We start from the raw sequence: 27477 nt of genomic DNA, 5'->3' as shown, positions 1-27477 counted from the left end.
ATTGCGCATGCGCAGTAGTCTATTTACTGACAGCCCCTCCTCTTTTTCAGTTTGCATTTTGTCCGGATTTGCGAGGTTTCGGATTAAAGGGGTCCGGATTAGCGAGGTTCTACTGTACTTCGTAAATTTTGCTACAATAGACTTGCAGTAAAAATGTGAACATAATTATCTTTATCATTCTATACATCATGTTCAGCACATAATACATAATAATATAATAGTAGACGTACGGCCAGAAAGTTTGGTACTGATAAATTAAATTATGCCTCGTGGCAATGGTGCGTTGCAAAAGTTGTCCATAGTGTTGCTTCGTATAGTTAGCTCTGCACTAGAACGCTAGCTGCAAAAGTGGGGAAAGAGCTGCAAGGCTGCACTGTTTCATGAGAGCATGCACAGCAATTAATCATAGACATTAACTGTTGGCAATCTTTTCATCTATATTTTACGTCCTTTTTTCAGGATGGTTTCACTCCTCTCATGATAGCTTCTCGAGGAGGCCATCTCAGTGTTGTGGAACTACTTGTTTCTAAGGGAGCTCAACTCAACAGTCAAAATAAAGTGAGTATAATTTGTTAGTGCGTGCATTGCAGTTCAACGATTACATTGTCAGAAATTTTGAGAATGTAAAGTTTTCGTCCCTTGGGCAATTTAAAAGATGGATTTTAGCAAGTCAGCACCCATGCATGTTGAAAGGACCGCCATGATTATACGCATGCACGGATGCCTCCGCTTGATAATGTTATTGTCGATTTAGTGTGTCTTTCACTCTGTCTTTTTGTAATTAGCTCTACATGCGACCTTTATTCGAGGTATAGCTACACATTTGCAGCTGAGGTGATCCTTTACCGGTCTCTATTAAAAGTAGAATTGTAGTTTGTTGCTTGTTTATTGTGTGTAACAGAACACTCCTCTGCATGGTTTGTATACATCTATTTATGTCATGTGAAGTTTTGGAAAATATAAAAAACCACTTGAGGTTAATTTACAGCTAAACCACAACTTTGCCAAATCTCTATCTGTAAGTACTAAGTTTGGGCTGTAGGAGTAGCTTGATTACGACATAAACTGCCTGTTCGTCTAGCTATTTTTAAAATTGCTTACTGAGAAATTAACAGCCTGCTGCTGAACCAGTCTCCAATTCTCTGCCACAATAACATATTACGCCACTTAACTCCTCTTGATAAGGATTAGTTTTTCATGGTTACCCAACTATAGTAGTTTATGCTGAATACTGTACTAGGTATAGCTAGGTGTATAATTATATCCACATAAAGATCTGAATCTTCTGTTCCAAAATCTAAACTTGGTCCCTTGTTCTATAGTATTGTGCTTTACTTGTGTAAACTGTTACACTCATCTCAAGTGGTTTTTTGCAATTTACTATTTGCTCCAAACGGGCAGTACATGCACAAGTAAAAACTGAACTTAGAGAGTGTGGTGTACAAACTTACTGTTTAGTTTCTCAGCATCTCTTAGTAGAGTTTGGAGGGCCATCATCAGCAAAGGGAGTATAATAGGCAAGCTTATAGGAATGGAGACTGGGAAGACTGGAATTGTCCTCAACTATTGTTTACAACTTTGTTGCAATCAGATTAGACTGAGAAGACTGTAAACTGCTCAACTATTATTTAGCTGCAATCAAATTATCCAATTACCACCTTTCAGTAGTAAACACGGAAACCGCAGTGTAGTACATGTGTAAAAACGAAACACAGCGTAGTACGTGCATAGGCGGAAACGAGTAATTGCTGGGGAGGACGCCAAGAAAAGACATTCCTGGATGTCAGGGTGTTCAACCCACACGCTCCGTCAAACAAAAACTCTAGCATTGCAAACTGTTACAAGAAATACAAAAATTAAAAAAAAAGAACTTACGAGCAACGAGCCCGAGATGTCAAACACTCAACCTTCACTCCAATAGGCATGGCAAAACAGTCCATAACGTTTTACAAGCGACTTGCCTCTTGTCTAGCTGAAAAATGGGAGCAGACATACTGCTCGACCCTGTACTGGCTATGTGCCCGCCTATCTTTCTCTCGACTGAGATCTGCAATACAATGTATCCATGGCGCCCGCTCATCCAGGGGCCACGCTGTGAAGTCGTCCTCGCCAATTGATCTGATCAGCAGCGAGGCAAGCCTCCACTTCTAGCTACCTGCAGGAAAACTGAATTAAAGACATAATTTATTAACATTATATTCCCCACTTGGGGTCTGTATCATAGCAACTGGGTGGGGTTTAACTACCATAAACCCCAGGCCTGGAGCACATTCCTCATATAAACTCCCTTGCATTGAGGGCGCACTGATTTTATACTAGAGGATCTACACAGCCAAAAAGAAGCTAGAAACTTGTTGACAAGGGCAGGACAGATGGGTGAGGCTCACTGCTTGGACATTGACAAGTTAGTGCATAGAGCTGGAAGCTTAGCACTGGCTTCAAGCTATACGCACAAGCTTTTTATTCGTTTTCAATAGTTTTTGAGACTGTTTGCTAGTTGTATCCAAGGTGAGGTAGCTTAGGTAGCATGCAAGTACTTTTCATTCAAGTGGGTATAATTATAACACTTATTGTCCACTACATTCGAATTTATGGCAAACGTAAACCATCCTTGGCCTCGGGGCTTCGCCCTCGTCCTCAGAGGTTTACTGCCATAAATTCTGATGTAGTGGACAATAAGTATAACATATTTTCTTGATTGTTCTAGCTTTGTATCCAACCCTCTAACTTTTACATGATTTTACTGGGAAAAAAAATTGCGTGCAATCTAATCAGCGTACTACGCAAAAGGAACAGAAACATTATTTTGGCCTCTACTGTATAACTGAACACTCCTGATTTTATTTATTCATGTCAAGCATGGATATCCTCCACACAATATTAGTTTTAATTGGGCAGATTTCGATATTAAAGCTTCGTTGTCGTATAAAAGCGAGCAAAAGCTAAACTTACCTCTACACGCGACCTTTATTCGAGCAGCTGAAGTAATCCTTTAACGGTCTCTATCAAAAGTAGAATTGTATTTTGTTGCTTCTATAACTGAACACTCCTGGTTTTATTTATTCATGTCAACAGCCTAGGGTTAGCACTTTAGTGCTTTAGTTGAGAACTGAGTCACACGTAGCCCACGCCCACTATTCAGGGGTTGTATTACTGCTCCCTATTATTATACTTCCATGTGTAAAGGCCTTCTCAAGATAGAAACTCATTGTCAGTGGAGCATCTGACAATTTGACTTTGTCCACTTTAACAAGCGCTCTATACCTGTGTTCAAATTCAGTAGGTGTCATAATTATGTTCACCATTAGACAACACTGCAGTACCTGCAAACAACTATTGTCACACGCTGCATAATTATGCATATGACTGTGTTGCTTACTTTTGTGTGGATGATAATTATACCATGCATATATACGTAGCACGATTTTTTCCGGGGTTTTTGTGTGAAAGTGTCTCCAAAAGCGTAAATTCACGCTATTTTGGTCATGCAAAGATGTCGCGTCTGTCAGTATTTTGTGGACCTAATTTTCGTGGAGGATTGCTATCCCTCGAACATAGCAGAAATTAAGCGCCTCGAAATATTCGCTCTCTCATACATGTACGGTATGTGTGATTATTAACTAGTACTATAATTATTAATAGGGCGGAGAGACTGCTCTCTGGGCAGCCAGCTTCATTGGACACAAAGATATCGCTCACCATTTGATCACTGCTGGAGCCATTGTTGACCTACCAAAGACGGTGGGTTCATATCCTATTAACTGAATATTCATGTACCATAATTATAGTGAAACACTGTCCGTGATATTCTTGTCTCACAGGATGGTTTCACTCCTCTCATGGTAGCTGCTCAAGAAGGCCATCTCAGTGTTGTGGAACTACTGGTTTCTGTGAGGGCTCAAGTCAACAGCCAGAATAAAGTGAGCAATTATTGGTTTGTGCAATGTATGTAGAGCTCTTAAATGTATTTGTGTACATCGTTAAGGTATCGCTTTGGGGCTGAATAAGTATACAAACCATTTATAATTATAGCTATCCTTTTTTCCTACTAGACATGATTTTTTCGGTGCCTATAATTAATGTACACAATTATGTACAAACTATTTGTCACACGCTGCAGTCAGCTTTACCGTATCCCTCTTGCGGCTACGCCTCGAGGCATAATAATTATGTCAGCCAAAAACTCGTTTGTTACTGTAGAAGGAATTCCATACTCCATTAATTTTTTGTACACATTCTTTTTACAATTAATAAAGCATCTTAGCTGAGGGGATTGTCCATCATTTCCCACTCTTTGAGTTTCCCTGTGGTTATATGCAGCAAAATTACCGTAAGAAAATTATGATATCTGTGTGTATTAGCAATCGCTAGTAGATTTATGTTATGTAGCTTTGACACATCCACCGAGGTATCAGCACCTGCGGTGCCGTCATTATATGCATGTGTCTCTTTTTGTCGGGATGATATTCTGTATAGCGTGAAATTTCGAACCACACTTAATTTTTTCGTGGAAGTACCTTAATTTCGTAACGTAATTTTGCTCATACAAAAATAATATAGTGGAACCTCCATAAAACAAACACCATTGGGGAACAGAGGTGTGTGCTCTGAATCAATTCCTGCATATGAATATTGGAGCTTTGCTAACCGTTTCTCTAACTCATATATACAAGCTTTGAAAAGGCTGTAGGGACGGGGGGATTAGAAAACTGCTCGTTATACGGAGTAGAAAGTTGATCGCTCCTGAGAAGTTGCTTTACATGAAGTCATTGAAGTCATTGTAGTTTCAATCCAGACCTGAGCTCTTGGCCGTTTTATCGTGTGTGGTTACTCTTCGAAGGTGGTCGGTAATGGAGGTTCAGCTGTAACAGCAATAATAATTATTGTACAAACAAAACATAGCTGTACACACACACACACCTCAATGGCAGTATGCTCCATGCACTTTTGGAGTAGATTCTTTTTAAGAAGATAATTATACCTGAGGCCCTGCTGCGGTCAGCAGGTATAGTAGTCCGTTGGTTTGTTTGTCTGTGTAATTCTGAGTCTGCTTACCTTGATGCCATAGTGGTTCGTTTACAGCATGGATAGCCTTCACACAACAAGTTTTTGTTGTTGCACATTTTTATGTTAAAGCATCAAATAAAAGCTAAGAAGCTTGAAATTGGTTGAAGGACTTACAAGCAACACACGGCCTTAATTTGAGACACTTATTTGGCTGAGGTGATGTTGCTTCTTTAATAATTAAATGAATCTACCTCACAGGAGCCATATTTCTAAGACTCCAGATTTTTTTTGCTGTGATCCTAGTCATGCATGACTGCTAAAACTCTGTTCTCAAAAGTTCCACATGTCTCTACAGCTCCTGTTACTTGCTGCTTAGTTATAATTAACACTCTTTCAGTTAATAGATCTTTATTATTCATGTGAACAGCCGAGGGTTAGCACCTCAGTGCTGTAGTTATAATTATTTATAGCCATCCTTTTCAAACTAGACACATGCAATGTTGTTTCGTTTTAATTTTTCATCTGTCAATGACTCTCTAGAGTTTGTCTTTACTTAACAGATATATATATACGCAGTATGGACAGACTGCTATACCATAATTATATAGCACGATATTTTGATGAAACTAGTGCCTCTAAGAGCGTGTCGTTAAATAAATGTCACCCTATTTGATCAAATGGAGCGTCTTCCGTTAGCAAAGTATTCGTTTAGGATTGCTAACCCTTGAAAACAGCAAAAATTAAGCGCCTCGAATATTATGCAGTTATCTACAATTATTTTACGTCCTTTTTTCAAAATGGTACTAACCCTTTTATCATTGGGCACTGTCAAGTCTTAGCAGTGGCATCGTCTTCCTCTTCGATTCCCTTCTGCCAAAGGAGCTCGACCTGAAGTTAAAAGAGCAGATGCTGTCGCTCTATGGAAAATGCCTGGTAGAAAGACCATAATTATGTACAGCGCCAAAAGGGCAGCAGGGACTGTGGGTGCTTTGCAATCGCCTTTTGTGTGTCATTGTTATATGGGGAAGATCCTTCGAGTTTGCTGTTTAACCAGAAGAAGATGCGAGGACATATATTCAGCTGCTTAACACAGGAAAGTTTTCTACCTTTCCCTGCATGTGCCCTGACAAAGAAAGCAAGACGTCCTCTTGAACTATGCCTTGATTAGTTTTTGACATTGATAGTTTAGTTTAATTGTCCCTTCTTCACCATACAAATTTGAAGCATATTATTAATGATTGTTGTTAGTGCTAACAGGATACATTATCTCCTATAGTTATTTAGGAGAGACTTAGTGCCCTCAGATATTAAGCATACCCCATATTATTATAGGAGAGACTTCGTGCCCCCAGACATTAGGCATTGTCCATATTATTATAGGAGAACTTTAGTGCTGGGCACACCATATTATTCCTATAGTCATATCTGATATAATAGGAAAGGTTTAATGCAAGGGGCATTGCATCCTTCCTAAAGTAATATAGGAGAGTATTAGTGCCCTCAGTCATTAAGAACCTCCCATATTATTATAGGAGAGATTTAGTGCCCTCAATCATTACACATTATCCATATTATTATAGGAGAGACTTAGTGCCATCAATCATTACACATGATCCATATTATTATAGGAGAGATTTAGTGCCGAGCATTATATACCTGGGGAAATTGTTTAATGCACATGCATTATAAAAATGCCTCATAATTATAGTATAATATAGGAAAGATATAGTGCCGACGAGCATTAAAGCTCTCCTATATACTTGGGGCACTTTTTTCATTTAGTGACATAATTATTATCCGGACTCGAATAACCATTACACAATGACAATGAATAGACAATGAGCAATGCACTCTCATTTATGACTAATATTTATGAAACGGCCTTAACCAAGCCTCCGCTTGATAATGTCTTTCACTCTGTCTTTCTGTGTAAGTACCGTGTAATTAGCTCTACACGCGACCTTTATTCGAGGTAAAGCTACACATTTGAAGCTGAGGTGATCCTTTACCGGTCTCTAGTAAAAGTAGAATTGTAGTTTGTTGCTTCTTTATTGTGTGTATGAACACTCCTCTACATGGTTTGTATACATCTATTTATGTCATGCAGCCGAGGATTAGAACTTTAGTGCTCTATAAACGCCTTGTTATGTTTCGGGCATGGGCAGTATATGATCGACTTGTATACAGTATTGATTTTCATGTGTGGCAGGTTGTGCATGTGTTCTGGCTTTTCCTCCTCTCCTTGTTTTGTTCCGCCATGCATGGGGGTATATGTATCTCTTTCTTAGGCTATAGAGAGTTGACAGTTCTTCGGTTGTCTTGTGTGGGTGGGAAATATTTTTGTTGGTAACAAAGGCGTTCCTCTTCCAGTAGGAGATTTTGCCCTCTGAATTAGATTATGAATTTTTTTTCACATGTTTTCTGGTTGCATGTTCGTATATTCTCTCATGTACTATTGTGTTGATCTTATTTTAAGTTGGATGTCAAACGTTACAGTGTGAGTGGTGATTAGGTCATAATTATTACGGGTACTTCATAGATTTTGCTTAATACAATAGACTTAGACAGTTACCCCAAAATGCAGTAAAAATGTAAACATATCCTAATTTTCATCACGTTGTTTATTCCTACATGTACAAACCATATTTATGTAATATTGTCCAGTATAATTTCCACTATAATTATACTTTATGACAGTAAACCTCTGAGGCCAAAGATTTACATTGCCATAAATTCGAATGTAGTGGACTATAAGTGTTATAATTATACCCACTGAAATGAAAAACAATTGCTACCTAAGCTATACCTCACCTTGGATAGAACTAGCTAACAGAACGGCAAGCTTGTTCGTATAGCTTGTAGACATTACTAAGCTTCTATCCAAGCAATATGAGCCCCACCCATTTTCCAGCCTTAATTCCTGGTGTTTAGCGAGCCCCACCCATCTGTGCCTCGGTGCGCAGTGAGGTAGTTGGTAGTGCGCCTGCGTGTAGACTGCTACAGCTGCTCATGCAAGTGCAACTGGAGATTCTCTGTGGGCTCCTAGTCATGTTTCCATGATTTTGGTTTGTGGCGTGGTGCGTTGTTCTTGAGTTGTGCCTATAGTTCGCTTACTACATGTAGGAGGGTGTAGCAAAATGATTTTCATTTGCTTCATTATACTTGTGCACCCGCATTATGCTCTGCTATTGCTATTGCTTATGCCATATGCCCTGTCTGTGTGCCCTGTACGCCATAATTATATACTGCCCTGCTGAGGCTGCTCTATAATGTACTGCTCTATACAGCGACATATGCATCAGTAGCGAATTTCACTCTGACATGGAGTGAGCACACATTGCCCTGTACTCGATTTGCCCTCACAATTTCGTAAGGCACTTTCCTGGGGGGCTTACATTACACTGGTCATAGCGCCAGGATTTGCTCAGTCGAGGACCTTACTATTGTACAACTCTCTGCTGACACTGATCTTGCTCCCTATTGGTATTACTTTGCCTCAATCAATAATTATTATGCAGCAGGCTAATGCAGTAGGCTAATGCAGGGGGTTGGACAATTCGTCAATCCTTCCCAGCATCTTTACTTCGTGCCATAGCGCTCACTTGATGTGTTCATGCTTCAATTCCTTGGGGGTAGGACTTTCGTCCGATGGGCTATGACTGGTGGCTAGGCCACGTCTTTACCCCCAAGTAGTTAATTAGGGGAGCAATATAATTATTAGAAATGTCTTATTATTATTTAACCAGCGGGGTTGCATTCCTCTAATTAATTAGATACGTAACACCGCACAACCCTCACAAACGCAAGAGTATATAGGCATTCGCTGTTTCTCACATGCCATATCTCATTAAACAAGCAAATTTCAAGGCAAACTGGCCAATAGTACATTGCCCATGGCCACACGGATCACATATTCTGCTCGGCCAACAAACACCATGGCACACCTAAAAGAACAGCATAAAAGTCTAGGCCGTTTGACATAGACTCGCCTTCCTTGGGGTAAGGGACTGGTGGATTGCCTATCTAAGAATTTTGCCGTTACCTGAATCTAGTAATGACCAATCAGAGTGCAGTATCAATTTCATGTGACATTCTTACGCCCACGATTAGTTTCTTTGTGGTAGAATGCATGACAATCAATCAAAATAATGGATGAGCAGACTGTGCTAGTGCAAAATGAAATGAGCAAGCAGTGACGGCGAACTTAGCAAAACTTTTAGTATGTAGATGATTTGCACCACTTGTCTTGATCCGGCTTACATTGCTATTTTTGAAATCTAGAGTATGTGGGGATGGACAGTAGCCTTATACTACCAGTTCTCATGATTTCTAGGTTTCTTTGCCACAAACTAAGCAAGGGGAGCTTATTTGTAACCATTTGCAACCCACTCACGTCAGACATTGGTAAAATACAAACCATAGGATGATGTCATACATAATGTCATGCAACTCATTAAAATTCCATCGGCACAACTCTCAGATACATGTAGGCAATCCACCAGTCCCTTATCCCAAGGAAGGGCTGGCTAGCGAGTCTACGTTCGACATACACTGTTAGTGGAAACGGGAAACGAGTTTGACCACAGGCTTGGCTGAAAGATCTTGATGCATACATTTTGTAGGAAGTTCTATTGAGTTCTTGAAAGAACCAGACGAGCTTAACAGCTTCCTATGAATAAATTTAGAGAGAAAATCTGCAATCTGACACACACAATATAGTGAGGCCCATCCCGAATGTGGACGGCAGTAGTCATCAACCCTTGATCTTCTCACTAGCCATAATAGCGCTTACTCAGCTGCTGCGATAACCCTTACTACAGTACTACCTCGTGCATTCGAGGCAAACCACCGGGACATTTTTGCCGCAAAATTATCTGGCATAATGTGCACCTTCGTGGGGTCAGTGTTATAGTGGTTCCCTGGTGGCTAGATAAGTCGCGTGGTATAGAGACAGTGGCTAGATAAGTCGCGTGGTCATTATTCGTGGTTTGATGTTGCTTGTGGACCAAGAGTGAAAGTTTACTATCTAAAAGGAAGTTTGAACTTTATTTATATTACAGCACAGCCTCGACTTTGAGAGTGCTCTATCCGTTTCTAATCCCTGATAATTATAACAATCTCCACACTGGACATCCAGTGGCGGATCCAGTGCAGGGCACAAGGGGAATGTGCTCCCCCCCCCCTTTCTGACCAGCTCGAATAAAACTAGCTCACGAAGTGGTTGTGGCTTAGAGAAGCAGGACCAGCAATCAATTATAGCAGAACGCAGAATAGCAGAAGATCTCTAGTTGTAGACTTTTGAAGAGCAATATGATATCATCTATTTCTGCTATCTCCTGCTACTATGTATAGCCCCGTTTACACGAGGCCTTTAATCCGGGTTGGAATCCGGATTAAACATAACCGCGTTTGTGTAAACGGCCCTTATCGGGGTTCTAATCCGGATTAGCCAACCCACCTTTGGAGGTGGTTCAGATTGTGTCAGAAGCTGTTTAGCTGTGAGTAAGCACAAAGGGCTAATTCTGAGGTGTTGTACATGTTCGTGGGTGTTTCTAGAGTAAGCCTGTAGCTTCCTATCAGTCCAATGTTTGCGCAAATGAAATTAGTGATCATTCGACTATGCCCACTACTCAGAAAAATCTGACCCGGATTCGACCCGGATTAGGTGTCGTGTAAACGGGGCTTATCTCATACTGTCATCAATCAATCCATGATCAGAAAAGCTACACTGATTGGGCTTTAAAAAATCTGTTGACCTTTTTTTTAGTGAACATTTTCTTCAAACTGCACCCCCTTTTCAAAATTCCTGGATCCGCCCCTGACATCCCCTGCTTGGACCAAAAATCTCAAGCCGCCCTGCAACGCGTTTTTTACTAGGATCCGGTACTACCCAATCCCACAGCATACGTTCTCGTAAAATTAACGCTGTTAACTTGGCTCACATTATGCTCTGAGCGGCTACACAGCGAAACATATCTGTAGCCAATCCACTCTGACAAGGAGTCACGCTGCGAGCACACATTGCCCTGTACTCAATTTGCCCCGGTTTACCTCCCAATTTCGTAATGTGCTTTCCTGAGGGCTGGTTATAGCACTAGGATCAGCACGGTCGAGGACCTTACTATCGTATTAAAATCTCTAGGTGCATGCTGACACTGATCCTTGCTTCCTATATTGGTTATCACTTGCCTCGATCAATAATTATTATGCAACGTGCTAACGCAGTCATCAGTCATGGTCCGGCTCACCCTCCAAGGAGTGTTGCGGTAATGGGATATAAGTTTGTACGTGTAGTTAGTTTGTACGTGCAAGGTTAGCATATGTTTCTCGGAGTACTGAGATTAACAATGAAATATTCAAACTGTACTATGTATTGAAATGAAAATACTAATAAAGAATTATCATAGAGCAAAGTGTAAGCCTCGATTTGAGGCCGAGGGTGGGCGTATATGAATGAAAACTCGCCGTTCGCGATTAAACGCCCAGTCCCCTAATAAGCTTAAACTTCTAAGGGTGGGGATATTCTCGCGATGGTACGGTAGACGTATGGCCAGAAAGTTTGGGACTGATAATTATGCCTTGTTCTCATGCGCAATGGTGCGTTGCAAAACTTTCTAATATTGTTGCAAGTATAGTTAGCTCTGCACTAGATTCTACGCTAGCTGCAAGAGTGGGAAAAGAGCTGCAAGGCTGCACTGTTTCAATGAGAGCATGCGTATATAGCAGTTAATTATGGACTTTTTTTTTTATTTTGGCAATCTTTTTAGCAATAATCACAGTTGATCAATTCACACCATTCCCTATAGCTGCATGTTGTACCCCACCCTTCTGTCATGCATGCCCTTGGCAACAAGTGCATGTCTAGCTTCTTTTTGGCTGGGTAGATGTAGTATAGTACGCTCTCAAGGCAAGGGAGTTCATGAGGAATGCAGAGTTTATGGTAGTTAAACCACACCCAATTTCTATGATACAGACCCGGTATAAATTATTTTGAACATCATTTTAGCATAGATGATACAGTACTAAATACCATCCCCAGCTTGCTATGCCCCTACCATTTCCCTATCGTACGCCCTGCCTTGCCCTAATTATTATGCCTCGGTGTGCAGCGAGGTAGTTGGTAGTGCACCTGTGTGTATACTGCTACAGTTGCTCATGCAAATGCAACTGGAGATTCTCTGTGGGCTCCTGGTCATGTTTCCAGGATTTTGGTTTGTGGCATGGTGCGTGGTTCTCGAGTTGTGCCTATGAGTTGTGCCTATAGTTCGCTTACTAGGAGGGTGTAGCAAATGAATTTTCATTTGCTTCATTATACTTGTGCACCCGCATAATGCTGTGCTATTGCTATTGGTTATGCCATATGCCCTGCCTGTGTGCCCTGAAGGCCATTATTATTTGCTTCTATTAATGCATGGCCTATGCCATCTATTGTTATGCTCCCTAATGCCCTGCCCTGCCCGGTGCCTATACGGCTTATAATATACTGCTCTGCTCTATAATATATACCGCTCTATAATATTCTGCCCCCTGCACAGTGCCCATACGGCTTGTACTATATACTGCTCTGCTCTGCTCTACTCTATAATAATACTGCGCTCTATAATGTACTGCTCTGCTCTGCTCTATAATGTACTGCCCTGCTGAGGCTGCTCTATAATGTACTGCTCTGTAATATACTGCCCTGCTGAGGCTGCTCTATAATGTACTGCTCTGTAATATACTGCCCTGCTGAGGCTGCTCTATAATGTACTGCTCTGTAATATACTGCCCTGCTGATGCTGCTCTATAATGTACTGCTCTATACAGCGACACATGCATCAGTAGCGAATTCCACTCTGACATGGAGTCACGCAGTGAGCACACATTGCCCTGTACTCGATTTGCCCTCACAGTTTCGTAAGGCACTTTCCTGGGGGGCTTACATTACGCTGGTCATAGCACCAGGATTCGCTCGGTCGAGGACCTTACTATTGTACAACTCTCTGCTGACACTGATCTTGCTATTACTTCAGTTTGCCTCAATCAATAATTATTATGCAGCGTGCTTATGGCAAGCCGTGTGGTTCAAAAATAGAAAGCACAAAACGTACTGTTATTATGCCTAAAAACGTACGTGTTTTGGCTATAAACGTACGTGTTTTCTATAAACGTACGTGTTTCATTATACCGCTACGTCTTCCTGCAACATAAAGTGTTTTATTATAAACGTACGTGTTTCATTTTAGCTTTTTGTGCAAGTCTCTCTGTCACTAGCCTCGATTCCAGGCGGCCTTGAATCGAGGCTACTCTGTCACTAGCTAGGTGTTTCAGATATAACCTAGCCTCGAGACCAGGCCGATTAAAATATCGGCCTGGATTCGAGGCTAGATATAACCTGACACGTACCTTTATAATGAAACACGTACGTTTATAATAAAACACCTTACGTTGCAGGAAGACGTAGCGGTATAATGAAACACGTACGTTTATAGCCAAAACACGTACGTTTTTAGGCATAATAACAGTACGTTTTGTGCTTTCTATTTTTGAACCACATGGCTTGCCATACGTGCTAATGCAGGGGTTGGACAATTCGTCAATCCTCCCCAGCATCTTTACTTCGTGCCATAGCGCTCACTTGATGTGTTCATGCTTCAATTCCTTGGGAGTAGGACTTTCGTCCGATGGGCTATGACTGGTGGCTAGGCCACGTCTTTACCCCCAATTACTTAATTAGGGGAGCAATAATTATAATTATTAGAAATGCCTAATTATTATTTAACCAGCGGGGTTGCATTATTTGTCTGAGTCTGCTTACCTGGATGCCATAGTGGTTCGTTTACAGCATGGATAGCCTTCACACAACTAGTTTTTGTTGTTGCACATTTTGATGTTAAAGCATCACATAAAAGCTAAGAAGCTTGAACTTGGCTGCAGGGCTTACAAGCAACACGCGGCCTTAATTTGCTTTTTTGGCTGAGGTGATGTTCTTCTTTAATAATTAAATGAGCCTCCCTCACAGGAGCCATATTTCTGAGACTCCAGATTTTTTTTGCTGTGATCCTAGTCATGCATGACTGCTAAAACTCTGTTCTCAAAAGTTTCCGCATGTCTCTACAGCTCCTGTTACTTGCTGCTTAGTTATAATTAACACTCTTTCAGTTAATAGATCTTTATTATTCATGTGAACACCCGAGGGTTAGCACCTCAGTGCTGTAGTTATAATTATTTATAGCCGTCCATTTCAAACTAGACACATGCAATGTTGTTTCGTTTTAAAACCATCTGTCAATGACTCTCTTGACTAGCGAAGTATTCGTGTAGGATTGCTAACCCTTGAAAACAGCAAAAATTAAGCGCCTCGAAAATTATGCAGTTATCTATAATTATTTTACGTCCTTTTTTCAGAATGGCACTAACCCTCTTATGATAGCTTCTCAAAAAGACCATCTCAGTGTTGTGAAACTACTTGTTTCTAAGGGGCTCAATTTATTTGTGCATAGTATAATTAACGAGAGAATGTTAAGTTTTCTTAAACTCTCTTGCAGACTATTTCAATCCTAGTTTTTTGTGTCTGTTAGTTTAAAACGTTATTTGCAGGGGGGGGGATTAAATTATATTTTCGCCAATTTTGCTCTAAAGCAGAGATACAATCAAAAGTCTTGCTCTTGTGCTAGACTCGATATCATGAGCAGCTTGTTCTCGAGGGCATTGAGACTTATCTCTGCTTATCTGAGCAAAATTGACAAAAATAAATTTGACCCCCCCCTGCAAAACAACGTTTAAACTAAAAACTAGGCTAATAATAATTAATTATGCCTTGAGGCGTAGCCGCACGAGGGTACAAGTAAAGCTGACTGTGTCTGTGTCTGTGTATGTGTGTGTATTCCAGCTGTAACTGCTCAACGGTTGCAATGCGACGAAAACTAACAGTTTCTATAGGCTTCTAGTCATGCACGTTCTCTTGGATTTTGATTCGTGGATGAGCAAACTAAAGCTTCTTTCTCGAGTTATGGCTAGTTTGACTCACATTGAAGACTGTTGCAGTCTCTTCAGAATCTTTCATAGCATCATCTGTTTGCGCAAACTTTCTATTCAACACATGTGAGTTAGCCTTGCATTAAAGCGCTAGCTTTTTGTTAGCTACAAGAGTCAGAAAAGATCTGTTAAAACTGCTAGCTATAGTAGCCATTGTGAACTTGATCTCTTTGGACACACCCTTTAATTATTCCTGTGGATGCAATGCGCATGCGCGCTCATCCCCACATGGTTTCTGTGGGGGCTCAAGTGAACAGTCAGAACAATGTAAGTCATTTAGAGTGTATAGATACCGTACCCTCGCGAAAATACGCCCACCCTTTTCTGCAAAAAATTTAGACTTACGTTAAATCGCTAGCAGTGAGTTTCACTCAAATATGCGCCCACCTGCGGCTTCAAATCGAGGCTTACACTTAGCTCTATGACAATCCTTAAATTGTATTTTCATTTCAATACATTATATAATAATTATAGTGTCATATATAGTATAGTATATATTAGTGTGACATTTCATTGACAACAACAATGAATGCATGAGTATACCGTATAGCGGGTAAATTTTGAGGGTATAAATGTTCGTGGTTTTCGCGGATTAAGCGTGTACCGCGAACATATACTAAACATGTGGCATTTAGCATTATAACTGCGCATGCACACTCTTTATTCTGGGTGGGCGTATAATCAAATCAAGTTTATTCAAGATGGGCTTATTTTCGCGAGGGTACTTGAGCAGGGGGGGGGGGTGAACTTCCCCCCCCCCCAAAACCTAGATGAAACCCTGTCGAGGTAGATCTCTCTATCAAAAAAGTAGAATTGTAGTTTGTTGCTTCTATAACTAAACACTCCTCTGGTTTTATTTATTCGTGTCAACAGCCGAGGGTTAGCACTTCAATGCTCTAGTTGAGAACTGAGTCATAGGTAGCCCACGCCCACTATTCAGGGGTTGTATTATTGCTCCCTATTATTATACTTCCATGCGTAAAGGCCTTCTCAAGATAGAAACTCATTGTCAGTGGAGCATCTGACAATTCGACTTTGTCCACTTTAACAAGCGCTCTATACCTGTGTTCAAATTCAGTAGGTGTCATAATTATAATTATTAACCATTAGACAATACTGCAGTGCCTGCAAACAGCTATTGTCACACGCTGCATAATTATGCATGACTGTGTTGCTTACTTTTGTGTGGATGATAATTATACCATGCATATAATTATACGTAGCACGATTTTTTCCGGGGTTTTTGTGTGAAAGTGTCTCCAAAAGCGTAAATTCACGCTATTTTGGTCATGCAAAGATGTCGCGTCTGTCAGTATTTCGTGGACCTAATTTTCGTGGAGGATTGCTATCCCTCGAACATAGCAGAAATTAAGCGCCTCGAAATATTCGCTCTCTTATACATGTACGGTATGCGCGATTGTTAACTAGTACTATAATTATTAATAGGACGGAGAGACTGCTCTCTGGGCAGCCAGCTTCAATGGACACAAAGATGTCGCTCACCATTTGATCACTGCTGGAGCCATTGTTGACCTACCAGAGACGGTGGTGGGTTCATATCCTATTAACTGAATATCCATGTACCATAATTATAGTGAAACACTGTCCGTGATATTCTTTTCTCACAGGATGGTTTCACTCCTCTCATGGTAGCTGCTCAAAAAGGCCATCTCAGTGTTGTGGAACTACTGGTTTCTGTGAGGGCTCAAGTCAACAGCCAGAATAAAGTGAGCAATTGGTTTGTGCAATGTATGTAGGGCTCTTAAATGTATTTGTGTATATCGTTACGGTATCGCTTTGGGGCTGAATAAGTATACAAACCATTTATAATTATAGCTATCCTTTTTTCATACTAGACATGATTTTTTCGGTGCCTATAATTAATGTACACAATTATGTACAAACTATTTGTCACACGCTGCAGTCAGCTTTACCGTATCCCTCTTGCGGCTACGCCTCGAGGCATAATAATTATGTCAGCCAAAAACTCGTTTGTTACTGTAGAAGGAATTCCATACTCCCTTAACTTTTTGTACACATTCTTTTTAGGCAAGCCTCCACTCCTATAGCTATATACCTGCAGGAAAACTGAATTAAAGACATAATTTATATTCCCCACTTGGGGTCTGTATCATAGCAACTGGGTGGGGTTTAACTACCATAAACCCCAGGCCTGGAGCACATTCCTCATATAAACCCCCTTGCGTTGAGGGCGCACTGATTTTATACTAGATCTACACAGCCAAAAAGAAGCTAGAAACTTGTTGACATGGGCAAGACAGATGGGTGGGGCTCACTGCTTGGACATTGACAAGTTAGTGCATAGAGCTGGAAGCTTAGCACTGGCTTCAAGCTATACGCACAAGCTTTTTATTCGTTTTTAATAGTTTTTGAGACTGTTTGCTAGTTGTATCCAAGGTGAGGTAGCTTAGGTAGCATGCAAGTACTTTTCTTTCAAGTGGGTGGTATATAACACTTATTGTCCACTACATTCGAATTTATGGCAAACGTAAACCATCCTTAGCCTCGGGGCTTCGCCCTCGTCCTCGGAGGTTTACTGCCATAAATTTTAATGTAGTGGACAATAAGTATAACATATTTTCTTGGCTGTTCTAGCTTTGTATCCCACCCTCTAACTTTTACATGATTTTGCTGGGGAAAAAAATTGCGTACAATCTAATCAGCGTACTACGCAAAAGGAACAGAAACATTATTTTGGCCTTTACTGAACACTCCTGATTTTATTCATGTCATTGCAATGTAATCGTAAACCTCCAATTCTTTTGCCGATTTGCATAATTATGTTAATTGTGTATCGTTCACTCTGTCCCTCTGTATAATTGCCAACTATAAGTAATACACTGCACTGATTATAGGAAGGTGCTACTGCTCTCTACTGGGCTAGTTATAAAGGACATACCAAGATAGTGCAGCAACTCATTGACAGTGGAGCAGATGTTAATGGACAAAATCAAGTAAGTGCTCCATACACGTCCTTTATTTGTTTTTGAACCCTTGTGAGCTCTATTTTGTAATTACATTACTGCATGTGCTATAATTATTACTGTAGTTCTAGCTCTTGATTAACGAACATCATGAAGCTCTGAATGGCTGTGACGACTAGATAATGATGAGAATCACTCTATGTATCAACAGCCCTACACTGTGAAAAATAATGCTTTAGCTCAGTGCATTGACTGTTCTTAGGTAGTCTAGTGGATCAATGCTTGTACAGTAGACTCTCGCTATTCCGGTTCTCTGAAATAATACGGCCACTCGCTATTCTATATACTGAGGCCAGTACTGGCTGCCCCAAACTAGGTTTACAATGTAATTTTATTTATACGTTTATTACGGCCAGATAATTATGACGTTTTGAGTGTGGTTTGGCAGATAAAATTGGATTACGTTTAAATAGAGAGCAGAATGATTCGTTATTATCGAGACAAAACTGCAAAATTAGTCATTAGATTCGAGGTACGGTCGGTTTTTAGCCGCGGCTATTTTCTGAAATACAGCCACCTCGCTATTCTAGCCAAACTGCACTGTCCCTATAGAGTGACTGGATTAACGAGAGTCTACTGTATATGCTTCATAAATCTTCTTGTACAGATCGCTGAGGAAGATATCTCATGTGTCGTACTTAACTATTCATCATTTAAACGAGCATGTTGGCTTTAATTACCGGATTAGCAACTTCCGGATCCCGGAGCGAGTTTTGAGTATAAAAAGAGCTGCCCAGGACGCGACCTTTGACCCCGAAAATTTCATTCAAGCCTTAGTAACGAGCTGTTTTTTTCTCTTACGCAAAAGCGCTCAGAACCCATTCATACACACCGTGAATACTAAAAAAATACACAGAAGGGAGGGGAATACATTCCTGGTGGGTTTTCTTCTTTACCAGAATCTAAAGACAAAAATAAAAATTTATGATTATGGCTGACAAATAAATAATGCTTAGGTAGGTCTGTAGGTACAGTAAAAGGCTATGTCTATACAGCTCCAGGTTAGCTACAGTGAGCATTACTCCAGTGAACTCTTCCAAAGAGTTTTCCTTGCTTTCTTGCATATAAATAGACGGCATTGAGACTTGAGACTACGCCATTGTGCATTGTAGAAATTTGGCGAAATTGATTCTGAAAAAGAATTTATATCAGCATTAATTAATGTCAGTATATCAAACAAATGTTTGCTATCATTTAGAGTTGTAGAGTGGGGTGCAAACAAGTGAGAGCTCTCCCGGGTAGGGGTTGGTAGTGCTGGCATAATTTTGGGGAAGATTTATGCTGGTATCATGGGAACATTAGTGAGAATAATAGGCAGGTTTTGGAAATACAGGTCAGTCGAGTCAGTAGTATAAACATCTGTAGGCCTGATGAAAGTTGCGAGTACATGGGATGTGGAATAATGTGGGAATGAATAATAGAACTACCAACCCCTAGCAGTGAGTCTTCCTCCAGAAAAGAGGCCAGAGAGGTAACGATATAATTATTGCTTGATACAGTAATAAGACTTACATTTTCTATATACAGAGGTTGATGCCAAGAACACTGTCCTGTCAACAAGCGACGGTAGTCTTTCAAAGCGACCTGAGAAAAGATGAACGTTATTAATAATAATGACTCCATGTATGAAGGTTATTATACAAATGTCATGGTGGCTATGAGCATGATGACCCACTAGTAATTGAACAGAAAAAACACCCGTCCATTTTGTCACTAGTCCCCCACACTTCACCACAGCCACAACACCGTGCGATATTTAAAACTTACAATAGTAGTACAATCAATTTCCGTTCTTCAGGAGGTGCTTGGACGATACCCGAACCCACTAGGTGTTCCCTGGCCCTACAGACTTTCAACACTTCACTTCGTTACTTTATCCATGTAAAATGAAATGTTAATGTTAAAAAGCACTCGTAGGTTGATAAAGTCACATTACTGTATACTATACACTACTTACTTTTATACTATAGACTAGACTATTTACCTTCTTCAACAACAACATCAGTTTGCAAATCTTCATGTTTTCCAAGGCCAATGAACCTCTGGCAGCAAGAAAATTAAAAGCTTAGCACTGTCAATTCTATCAACAAAGACCTGCTTAGTATCTTCAGTCTCGAATCAAAGCTCCTGTGGACCCCAGTAGGCTTCTTCTGAGGTTGAGAACACTTCTTGAAAATAAACTTTTGACAGCCATTTTTTGTTTTAAGTTTATGTCATGTCTACTATCTCGTGAGAGCGCGGAAGAAGGCGTATCAAAAGAAGACCGTAAGAATGTGAAGAATGTGCATTATATGTCAAGGGCGTCTTTTTGCAAGACTCAAGTAAATTCATTTTTTCATTTTCGCCATTTTCCCGTTGCATCCGGTCGGAGCTGTCCTGGGCACGCCTTTTTATAGTCAGCATGCTCGTTTAAGTGATACTCTGACTTGACCACACCCACTATTTTCTTTTACACATGAAATGTAGATGTTATTCAAGTGTAAATGGCTCCGCTACTTCTTGTCTGGATTCTCCTCTTCCGGCTTTAGAGACATATCTTCACTTCGATTTAAGTTGCTGGCAACAAAAGTCATTTAGAGTGTACATGTAGGTACACGCATACTGGCTTCTCTAATAAGACCAGCGTCATAAAATCAGGTCATTGGATAGTGTTGTTATTATGCCTCGGTGCGCATGCGCAAGCGAGGTATACGGTAGTGTGTTTGTGTGCATGTGTGTCTGTCTGTCTGTGTAGACTGCTACAGCTGCTCAAGGATCAATAAAGTGCAAGTAAGAGTTTCTATAGGCTTCTAGTCATGTTTTCTTGGATTTTAATTCGTGGATTTGCAGTAGTCTATTCTACTACCATGCATGGTATCTACGGTAGCAGCTAGCTAGGTAGAAGTGACTTTCTCATGGCAGAGTTTGAGTTTGTGTCGAACTTTTGATGACAAACTACCTGGCCATGTGTATATTAGCAGTCCGTCGGTTTGTTGGTTGGTGGCTCATGAGCCTGCTCACCTGGCTGCCATATAGCACTGCGTTTACAGCATGGATAGCCTCCACACAATAAGTTATTATTACTTTAATAATTAATTCCAGTAGGAGATTGTGCCCTCTGAATTAGATTATGAACTTCTATATTTTCCACATGTTTTCTGGTTGCATGTTCGTATATTCTCTCATGCACTATTGTCTTGATCTTATTTTAAGTTGGGTGTCAAACGTTACAGTGTGAGTGGTGATTGGTCGTATTACGGGTACAGTAGAACCTCGCTAATCCGAATAGAGCCGGACCAGACCCCATCCGAATACATGAAATTTCCGGATTAACGGATGTCATTAATTGATTATGAATATCATTACCGAAGACACTTTTATACATGTATTATGATATTACTGTGGCCAGAAGGGAAGCTGCTAGCTAGAATGGTCTTTTATCTCTCCGAGTCTTGTGAGCTCTTTCTTCGTTTTCTTTGCAGTGGCCATTGTCTTGAGCAGTTTATTAATAAAATTATTGCTGATTCAGCAAAGCAATCCATATTGCGCATGCGCAGTAGTCTATTCTACTGACAGCCCCTCCTCTTTTTCAGTTTGCATTTTGTCTGGATTTGCGAGGTTTCGGATTAAAGGGGTCCGGATTAGCGAGGTTCTACTGTACTTCGTAAATTTTGCTACAATAGACTTGCAGTTAAAATGTGAACATGATTATCTTTATCATTCTATACATCATGTTCAGCACATAATACATAATAATATAATAGTAGATGTACGGCCAGAAAGTTTGGTACTGATAAATTAAATTATGCCTCGTGCGCAATGGTGCGTTGCAAAAGTTGTCCATAGTGTTGCTTCGTATAGTTAGCTCTGCACTAGAACACTAGCTGCAAAAGTGGGGAAAGAGCTGCAAGGCTGCACTGTTTCATGAGAGCATGCACAGCAATTAATCATAGACATTGGCAATCTTTTCATCTATATTTTACGTCCTTTTTTCAGAATGGTTTCACTCCTCTCATGATAGCTTCTCAAGAAGGCCATCTCAGTGTTGTGAAACTACTTGTTTCTAAGGGAGCTCAACTCAACAGTCAAAATAAAGTGAGTATAATTTGTTAGTGCGTGCATTGCAGTTCAACGATTACATTGTCAGAAATTTTGAGAATGTTAAGTTTTTGTCCCTCGGGCAATCCTCGGGCAATTTAAAAGATGGATTTTAGCAAGTCAGCACCCATGCATGTTGAAAGGACCACCATGATTAATACGCATGCACGGATGCCTCCGCTTGATAATGTTATTGTTGATTTAGTGTGTCTTTTACTCTGTCTTTTTGTAATTAGCTCTACACGCGATCTTTATTCGAGGTAGAGCTACACATTTGCAGCTGAGGTGATCCTTTACCGGTCTCTATTAAAAGTAGAATTGTAGTTTGTTGCTTCTTTATTGTGTGTAACTGAACACTCCTCTGCATGGTTTGTATACATCTATTTATGTCATGCAGCCGAGGGTTAGCACTTTAGTGCTCTAGTTAAATTAGCTGGGGCTATAATAAATGCCTTGTTATGTTTCGGGCATGGGCAGTATATGATGGACTTGGGCCATGTGTATACAGTATTGATTTTCATGTGTGGCAGTTGTGCATGTGTTCTGGCTTTTCCTCCTCTCCTTGTTTTGTTCCGCCATGCATGGGGGTATATGTATCTCTTTCTTAGGCTATAGAGAGTTGACAGTTCTTCGGTTATGTTGTGTGGGTGGGAAATATTTTTGATGGTAACAAAGGCGAGGCGTTCCTCTTCCAGTAGGAGATTGTGCCCTCTGAATTAGATTATGAATTTTTTTTTCACATGTTTTCTGGTTGCATGTTTGTATAATATTCTCTCGTGTACTATTGTCTTGATCTTCGGTGTCGAACGTTACAGTGTGAGTGGTGATTAGGTCATAATTATTACGGGTACTTCGTAGATTTTGCTTAATACAATAGACTTACACAGTTACCCCAAAATGCAGTAAAAATGTGAACATATCCTTTATCATTCTATACATCATGTTTAGCACATACATACATGTATACATAACATTATAATAGTAGACGTACGGCCAGTAATGGTGCTTGGTTCTCGAGTTGCCTATAGTTCGCTTTCTAGGAGTGCATAGCAAAATGAATTTTCATTTGCTTCATTATACTTGTGCTCCTGCATAATGCTCTGTTATTGCTATTGCTATTGCTTATGCCATATGCCCTGCCTGTGTGCCCTGCACGCCATAATTATTTGCTTCTTTTAATGGCCTATATACCATACATGTATGTGAGCCCCGCTACCATATACGCCCTGCGTTTGTGCCCTATGCCATCTATTGTTATGCTCGGATCCCTAATGCCCTGCCCGGAAAAATTTGCGCGAGTGCACATTTTCGCTATTTATCCTTAGCGTGGCTTCTAATAGTCGTGTTTCCATGCTAGGAAACCACACCCACCAATAGCTTGCATGCCAGTGCGTGGGAGTTTATCCCAGTTGATGCAGCAGCCATTAATTTTAGACTTTATACTCCTGGCATCCTTTTTAGCATCAACCATGGTCAATTATTTCCCACTCTTCAAGTTTCACTGTGATTAGCATGCAGTAAAATTACCATAAGAACATTATGATTATAGATACCTGTGTGGACAATATAGCTAGCAGCTTTATGTTATGTATAGCATCTACGAGGTGCATCAGCACCCGCGGTGCTTTCATTAGCTACCGTATAGCGGGTATATTTCGAGGGTATACATTTTCGCGGATGGACCATTACAAAGGATTTCGCGGATTTTATTTTCGTGGTCTGAGTTCCAGCCTTTTGGCGCATGCGCACATCGACATGCAGCTGTACCTCCACACCGTTAGCCTCGAATCCATAATACTGAACACGCCTACTATTCATAAATTTTCGTGGGCATAAATTTTTGCGGTACAGGCTCAATCTGCGAAAACCGCGAACATTTATACCCTCGAAATATACCCGCTATACGGTACTAGACACAATTTTGTTTCATTTCAGTGTCTACAAATTATTGGTTACACACTGAATGTCTGTCAGTTATTAATTTTGTCAAAAATAATGATATGTGATCGTTAAAACGTGACTTTACGTACTATTAATAGAATGGACGGACTGCTCTCTTGATAGCGAGCTTCAATGGACACAAAGATGTCGCTCACCATTTGATCACTGCTGGAGCCATTGTTGACCTTCCAGACACGGTGGGTTCATATCCTACTCTGTATTTATGTACGTATATATTTAACACTGTCTGATAAAGTACGTATAGAATTTGTGATAATCTTAAGTTTAGATAATCTTGGTATACCCCTTCTCACAGAATGGTTCCACTCCTCTCATGGTAGCTTCTCAAGCAGGTCATCTCAGTGTTGTGGAACTACTGGTTTCTGTCGGGGCTCAAGTCAACAATCAGGACAATGTGAGTTCATATCCCATTGACATGTACGTATAGAGTTTATGTACTTAATTCATTCCCACATGATGGTATATCACTCCCACACATATTGATACACTGCCATGGTATCTACGGTCCTTCCTAAAGTAATATAGGAGAGTATTAGTGCCCTCAGTCATTAAGAACCTCCCATATTATTATATAGGAGACATTTAGTGCCCTCAATCATTACACATTATCCATATTATTATAGGAGAGACTTAGTGCCGAGCATTAAGCGTATCCCATATCATTATAGGAGAGACTTAGTGCCATCAATCATAAAGCATATCATAGGAGAGACTTAGTGCCATCAATCATTACACATAATCCATATTATTATAGGAGAGATTTAGTGCCGAGCATTATATACCTGGGGAAATTGTTTAATGCACATGCATTATAAAAATGCCTCATAGTATAATATAGGAAAGATATAGTGCCGACGAGCATTAAAGCTCTCCTATATATTTGGGGCACTTTTTTCATTTAGTGACATAATTATTATCCGGACTCGAATAACCATTGCACAATGACAATGAATAGACAATGAGCAATGCACTCTCATTTATGACTAATATTTGTGAAACGGCCTTAACCAAGCCTCTGCTTGATAATGTCTTTCACTCTGTCTTTCTGTGTAAGTACCGTGTAATTAGCTCTACACGCGACCTTTATTCGAGGTAAAGCTACACATTTGAAGCTGAGGTGATCCTTTACCGGTCTCTAGTAAAAGTAGAATTGTAGTTTGTTGCTTCTTTATTGTGTGTATGAACACTCCTCTACATGGTTTGTATACATCTATTTATGTCATGCAGCCGAGGATTAGAACTTTAGTGCTCTATAAACGCCTTGTTATGTTTCGGGCATGGGCAGTATATGATCGACTTGTATACAGTATTGATTTTCATGTGTGGCAGTTGTGCATGTGTTCTGGCTTTTCCTCCTCTCCTTGTTTTGTTCCGCTATGCATGGGGGTATATGTATCTCTTTCTTAGGCTATAGAGAGTTGACAGTTCTTCGGTTATGTTGTGTGGGTGGGAAATATTTTTGATGGTAATAAAGGCGAATACATGAAATTTCCGGATTAATGGATGTCATTAATTGATTATGAATATCATTAACGAAGACACTTTTATACATGTATTATGATATTATTGTGGCCAGAAGGGAATTTGTTTGTGCATAGTATAGTTTAACGAGAGAATGTTAAGTTTTCGTCCGTTGGGCAATTTAAAGATGGATTTTAGCAAGTCAGCACCCATGCATGTTCAAAGGACCACCATGATTAATACACATGCCTCCGCTTAATTGATAATGTTATTGTCGATTTCGTCTTATGTTTTGTGTCTTTCAGTCTGTCTTTCCGTATAATTACCAACTAAACATTTGTTTGTACTGCACCGGTTCAGAGAGGTGGTACTGCGCTCCTCTTGGCTAGTGGTAAAGGACATCTCAAGGTAGTGCAGCAACTCATTGACAGTGGAGCAGGTGTTAATGTACAGACACAGGTAGGCTGTTATAATAATGTGCCAATAACTTATAAGTATGAGAAACTCATTCAACAACATGCACTGCCTGTGTGTTATAGCTACGCAAATTTGTCTTACCCACTCAAACATTAGGATGGAAAGACTGCTCTCTGGTGTTCCAGTTTCGAAGGACAGAAAGATATTGCTCACCATTTGATCACTGCTGGAGCCATTGTTGACCTACCAAACACAGTGGGTTCATTTCCTATATACGCAGTTATCTATATTTTACGTCCTTTTTTCAGAACGGTACTAACCCTCTTATGATAGCTTCTCAAAAAGGCCATCTCAGTGTTGTGGAACTACTTGTTTCTGAGGGGGCTCAAGTCAACAGTCAGAACAATGTGAGTCATTTAGAGTGTAGGTACATGCATACCGGCTTCTCTAATAATACCAGCGTTATAAAATCTGGTCATTGATTACCCTAGGCGCGTGAGCGGCCACGGGTATAGTATAGTCCGTTGGTTTGTTTCTATGTGTGACATGTGAGTCTACTCACCTGGCTGCCATAGCACTGCATTTACAGCCTCCACACAACATTAGTTTCAATTGTGGCAGATTTCGATATTAAAGCTTCGTTGTCGTATAAAAGCAAGGCTGAGCAAAAGCTAAGAAGCTTGAACTTGCCTCTACACGCGACCTTTATTCGAGGTATACCTACAATTTGCAGCTGAAGTAATCCTTTAACGGTCTCTATCAAAAGTAGAATTGTAGTTTGTTGCTTCTATAACTGAACACTCCTCTGGTTTTATTTATTCATGTCAACAGCCGAGGGTTAGCACTTCAGTGCTCTAGTTGAGAACTGAGTCATACGTAGCCCACGCCCACTATTCAGGGGTTGTATTACTGCTCCCTATTATTATACTTCCATGTGTAAAGGCCTTCTCAAGATAGAAACTCATTGTCAGTGGAGCATCTGACAATTTGACTTTGTCCACTTTAACAAGCGCTCTATACCTGTGTTCAAATTCAGTATGTGTCATAATTATGTTCACCATTAGACAATACTGCAGTACCTTCAAACAACTATTGTCACACGCTGCATAATTATGCATGACTGTGTTGCTTACTTTTGTGGGGATGATAATTATACCATGCATATATACGTAGCACGATTTTTTCCGGGGTTTTTGTGTGAAAGTGTCTCCAAAACCGTAAATTCAAGCTATTTTAGTCATGCAAAGATGTCGCGTCTGTCAGTATTTCGTGGACCTAATTTTCGTGGAGGATTGCTATCCCTCGAACATAGCAGAAATTAAGCGCCTCGAAATATTCGCTCTCTCATACATTTACGGTATGCGTGATTGTTACTATAATTATTAATAGGACAGAGAGACTGCTCTCTGGGCAGCCAGCTTCAATGGACACAAAGATGTCGCTCACCATTTGATCACTGCTGGAGCCATTGTTGACCTACCAAAGACGGTGGTGGGTTCATATCCTATTAACTGAATATCCATGTACCATA

At 40.3% G+C, this 27477-nt stretch overlaps 1 protein-coding gene and 1 long non-coding RNA gene across 16 annotated transcripts in view; one reads left to right on the top strand and one right to left on the bottom strand.

Annotated features, from left to right (window-relative positions):
- LOC135344347 (serine/threonine-protein phosphatase 6 regulatory ankyrin repeat subunit A-like) overlaps positions 1-27477 on the top strand; it is a 151578-nt gene that overhangs the window by 104450 nt on the left and 19651 nt on the right. For 8 of the 15 annotated variants that reach the window (XM_064541540.1, XM_064541544.1, XM_064541539.1 and 5 more), the window contains 8 exons: positions 17901-17999; positions 22005-22103; positions 24146-24244; positions 24364-24462; positions 25890-25988; positions 26103-26201; positions 26255-26353; positions 27336-27437. In XM_064541540.1, the coding sequence (XP_064397610.1) occupies positions 17901-17999; positions 22005-22103; positions 24146-24244; positions 24364-24462; positions 25890-25988; positions 26103-26201; positions 26255-26353; positions 27336-27437 (795 nt within the window). The remainder of the gene's footprint in view (positions 1-17900; positions 18000-22004; positions 22104-24145; positions 24245-24363; positions 24463-25889; positions 25989-26102; positions 26202-26254; positions 26354-27335; positions 27438-27477) is intronic. The other 7 variants (XM_064541554.1, XM_064541551.1, XM_064541548.1 and 4 more) reach the window with 5 other exon arrangements.
- On the bottom strand, positions 18861-20156 carry LOC135344364 (uncharacterized). Its single transcript, XR_010397422.1, has 4 exons — positions 20014-20156; positions 19797-19900; positions 19542-19613; positions 18861-19160 (listed from the first exon to the last, which is right to left on the bottom strand). It is a non-coding gene; the product is annotated as an uncharacterized LOC135344364 (long non-coding RNA).

Source organism: Halichondria panicea, chromosome 11 (assembly GCF_963675165.1).
Source record: "Halichondria panicea chromosome 11, odHalPani1.1, whole genome shotgun sequence".
Classification (NCBI taxonomy): domain Eukaryota; kingdom Metazoa; phylum Porifera; class Demospongiae; order Suberitida; family Halichondriidae; genus Halichondria; species Halichondria panicea.
The sequence above is the reverse complement of the archived record's forward strand: the minus strand, read 5'-3'. Positions and strand labels throughout refer to the sequence as shown.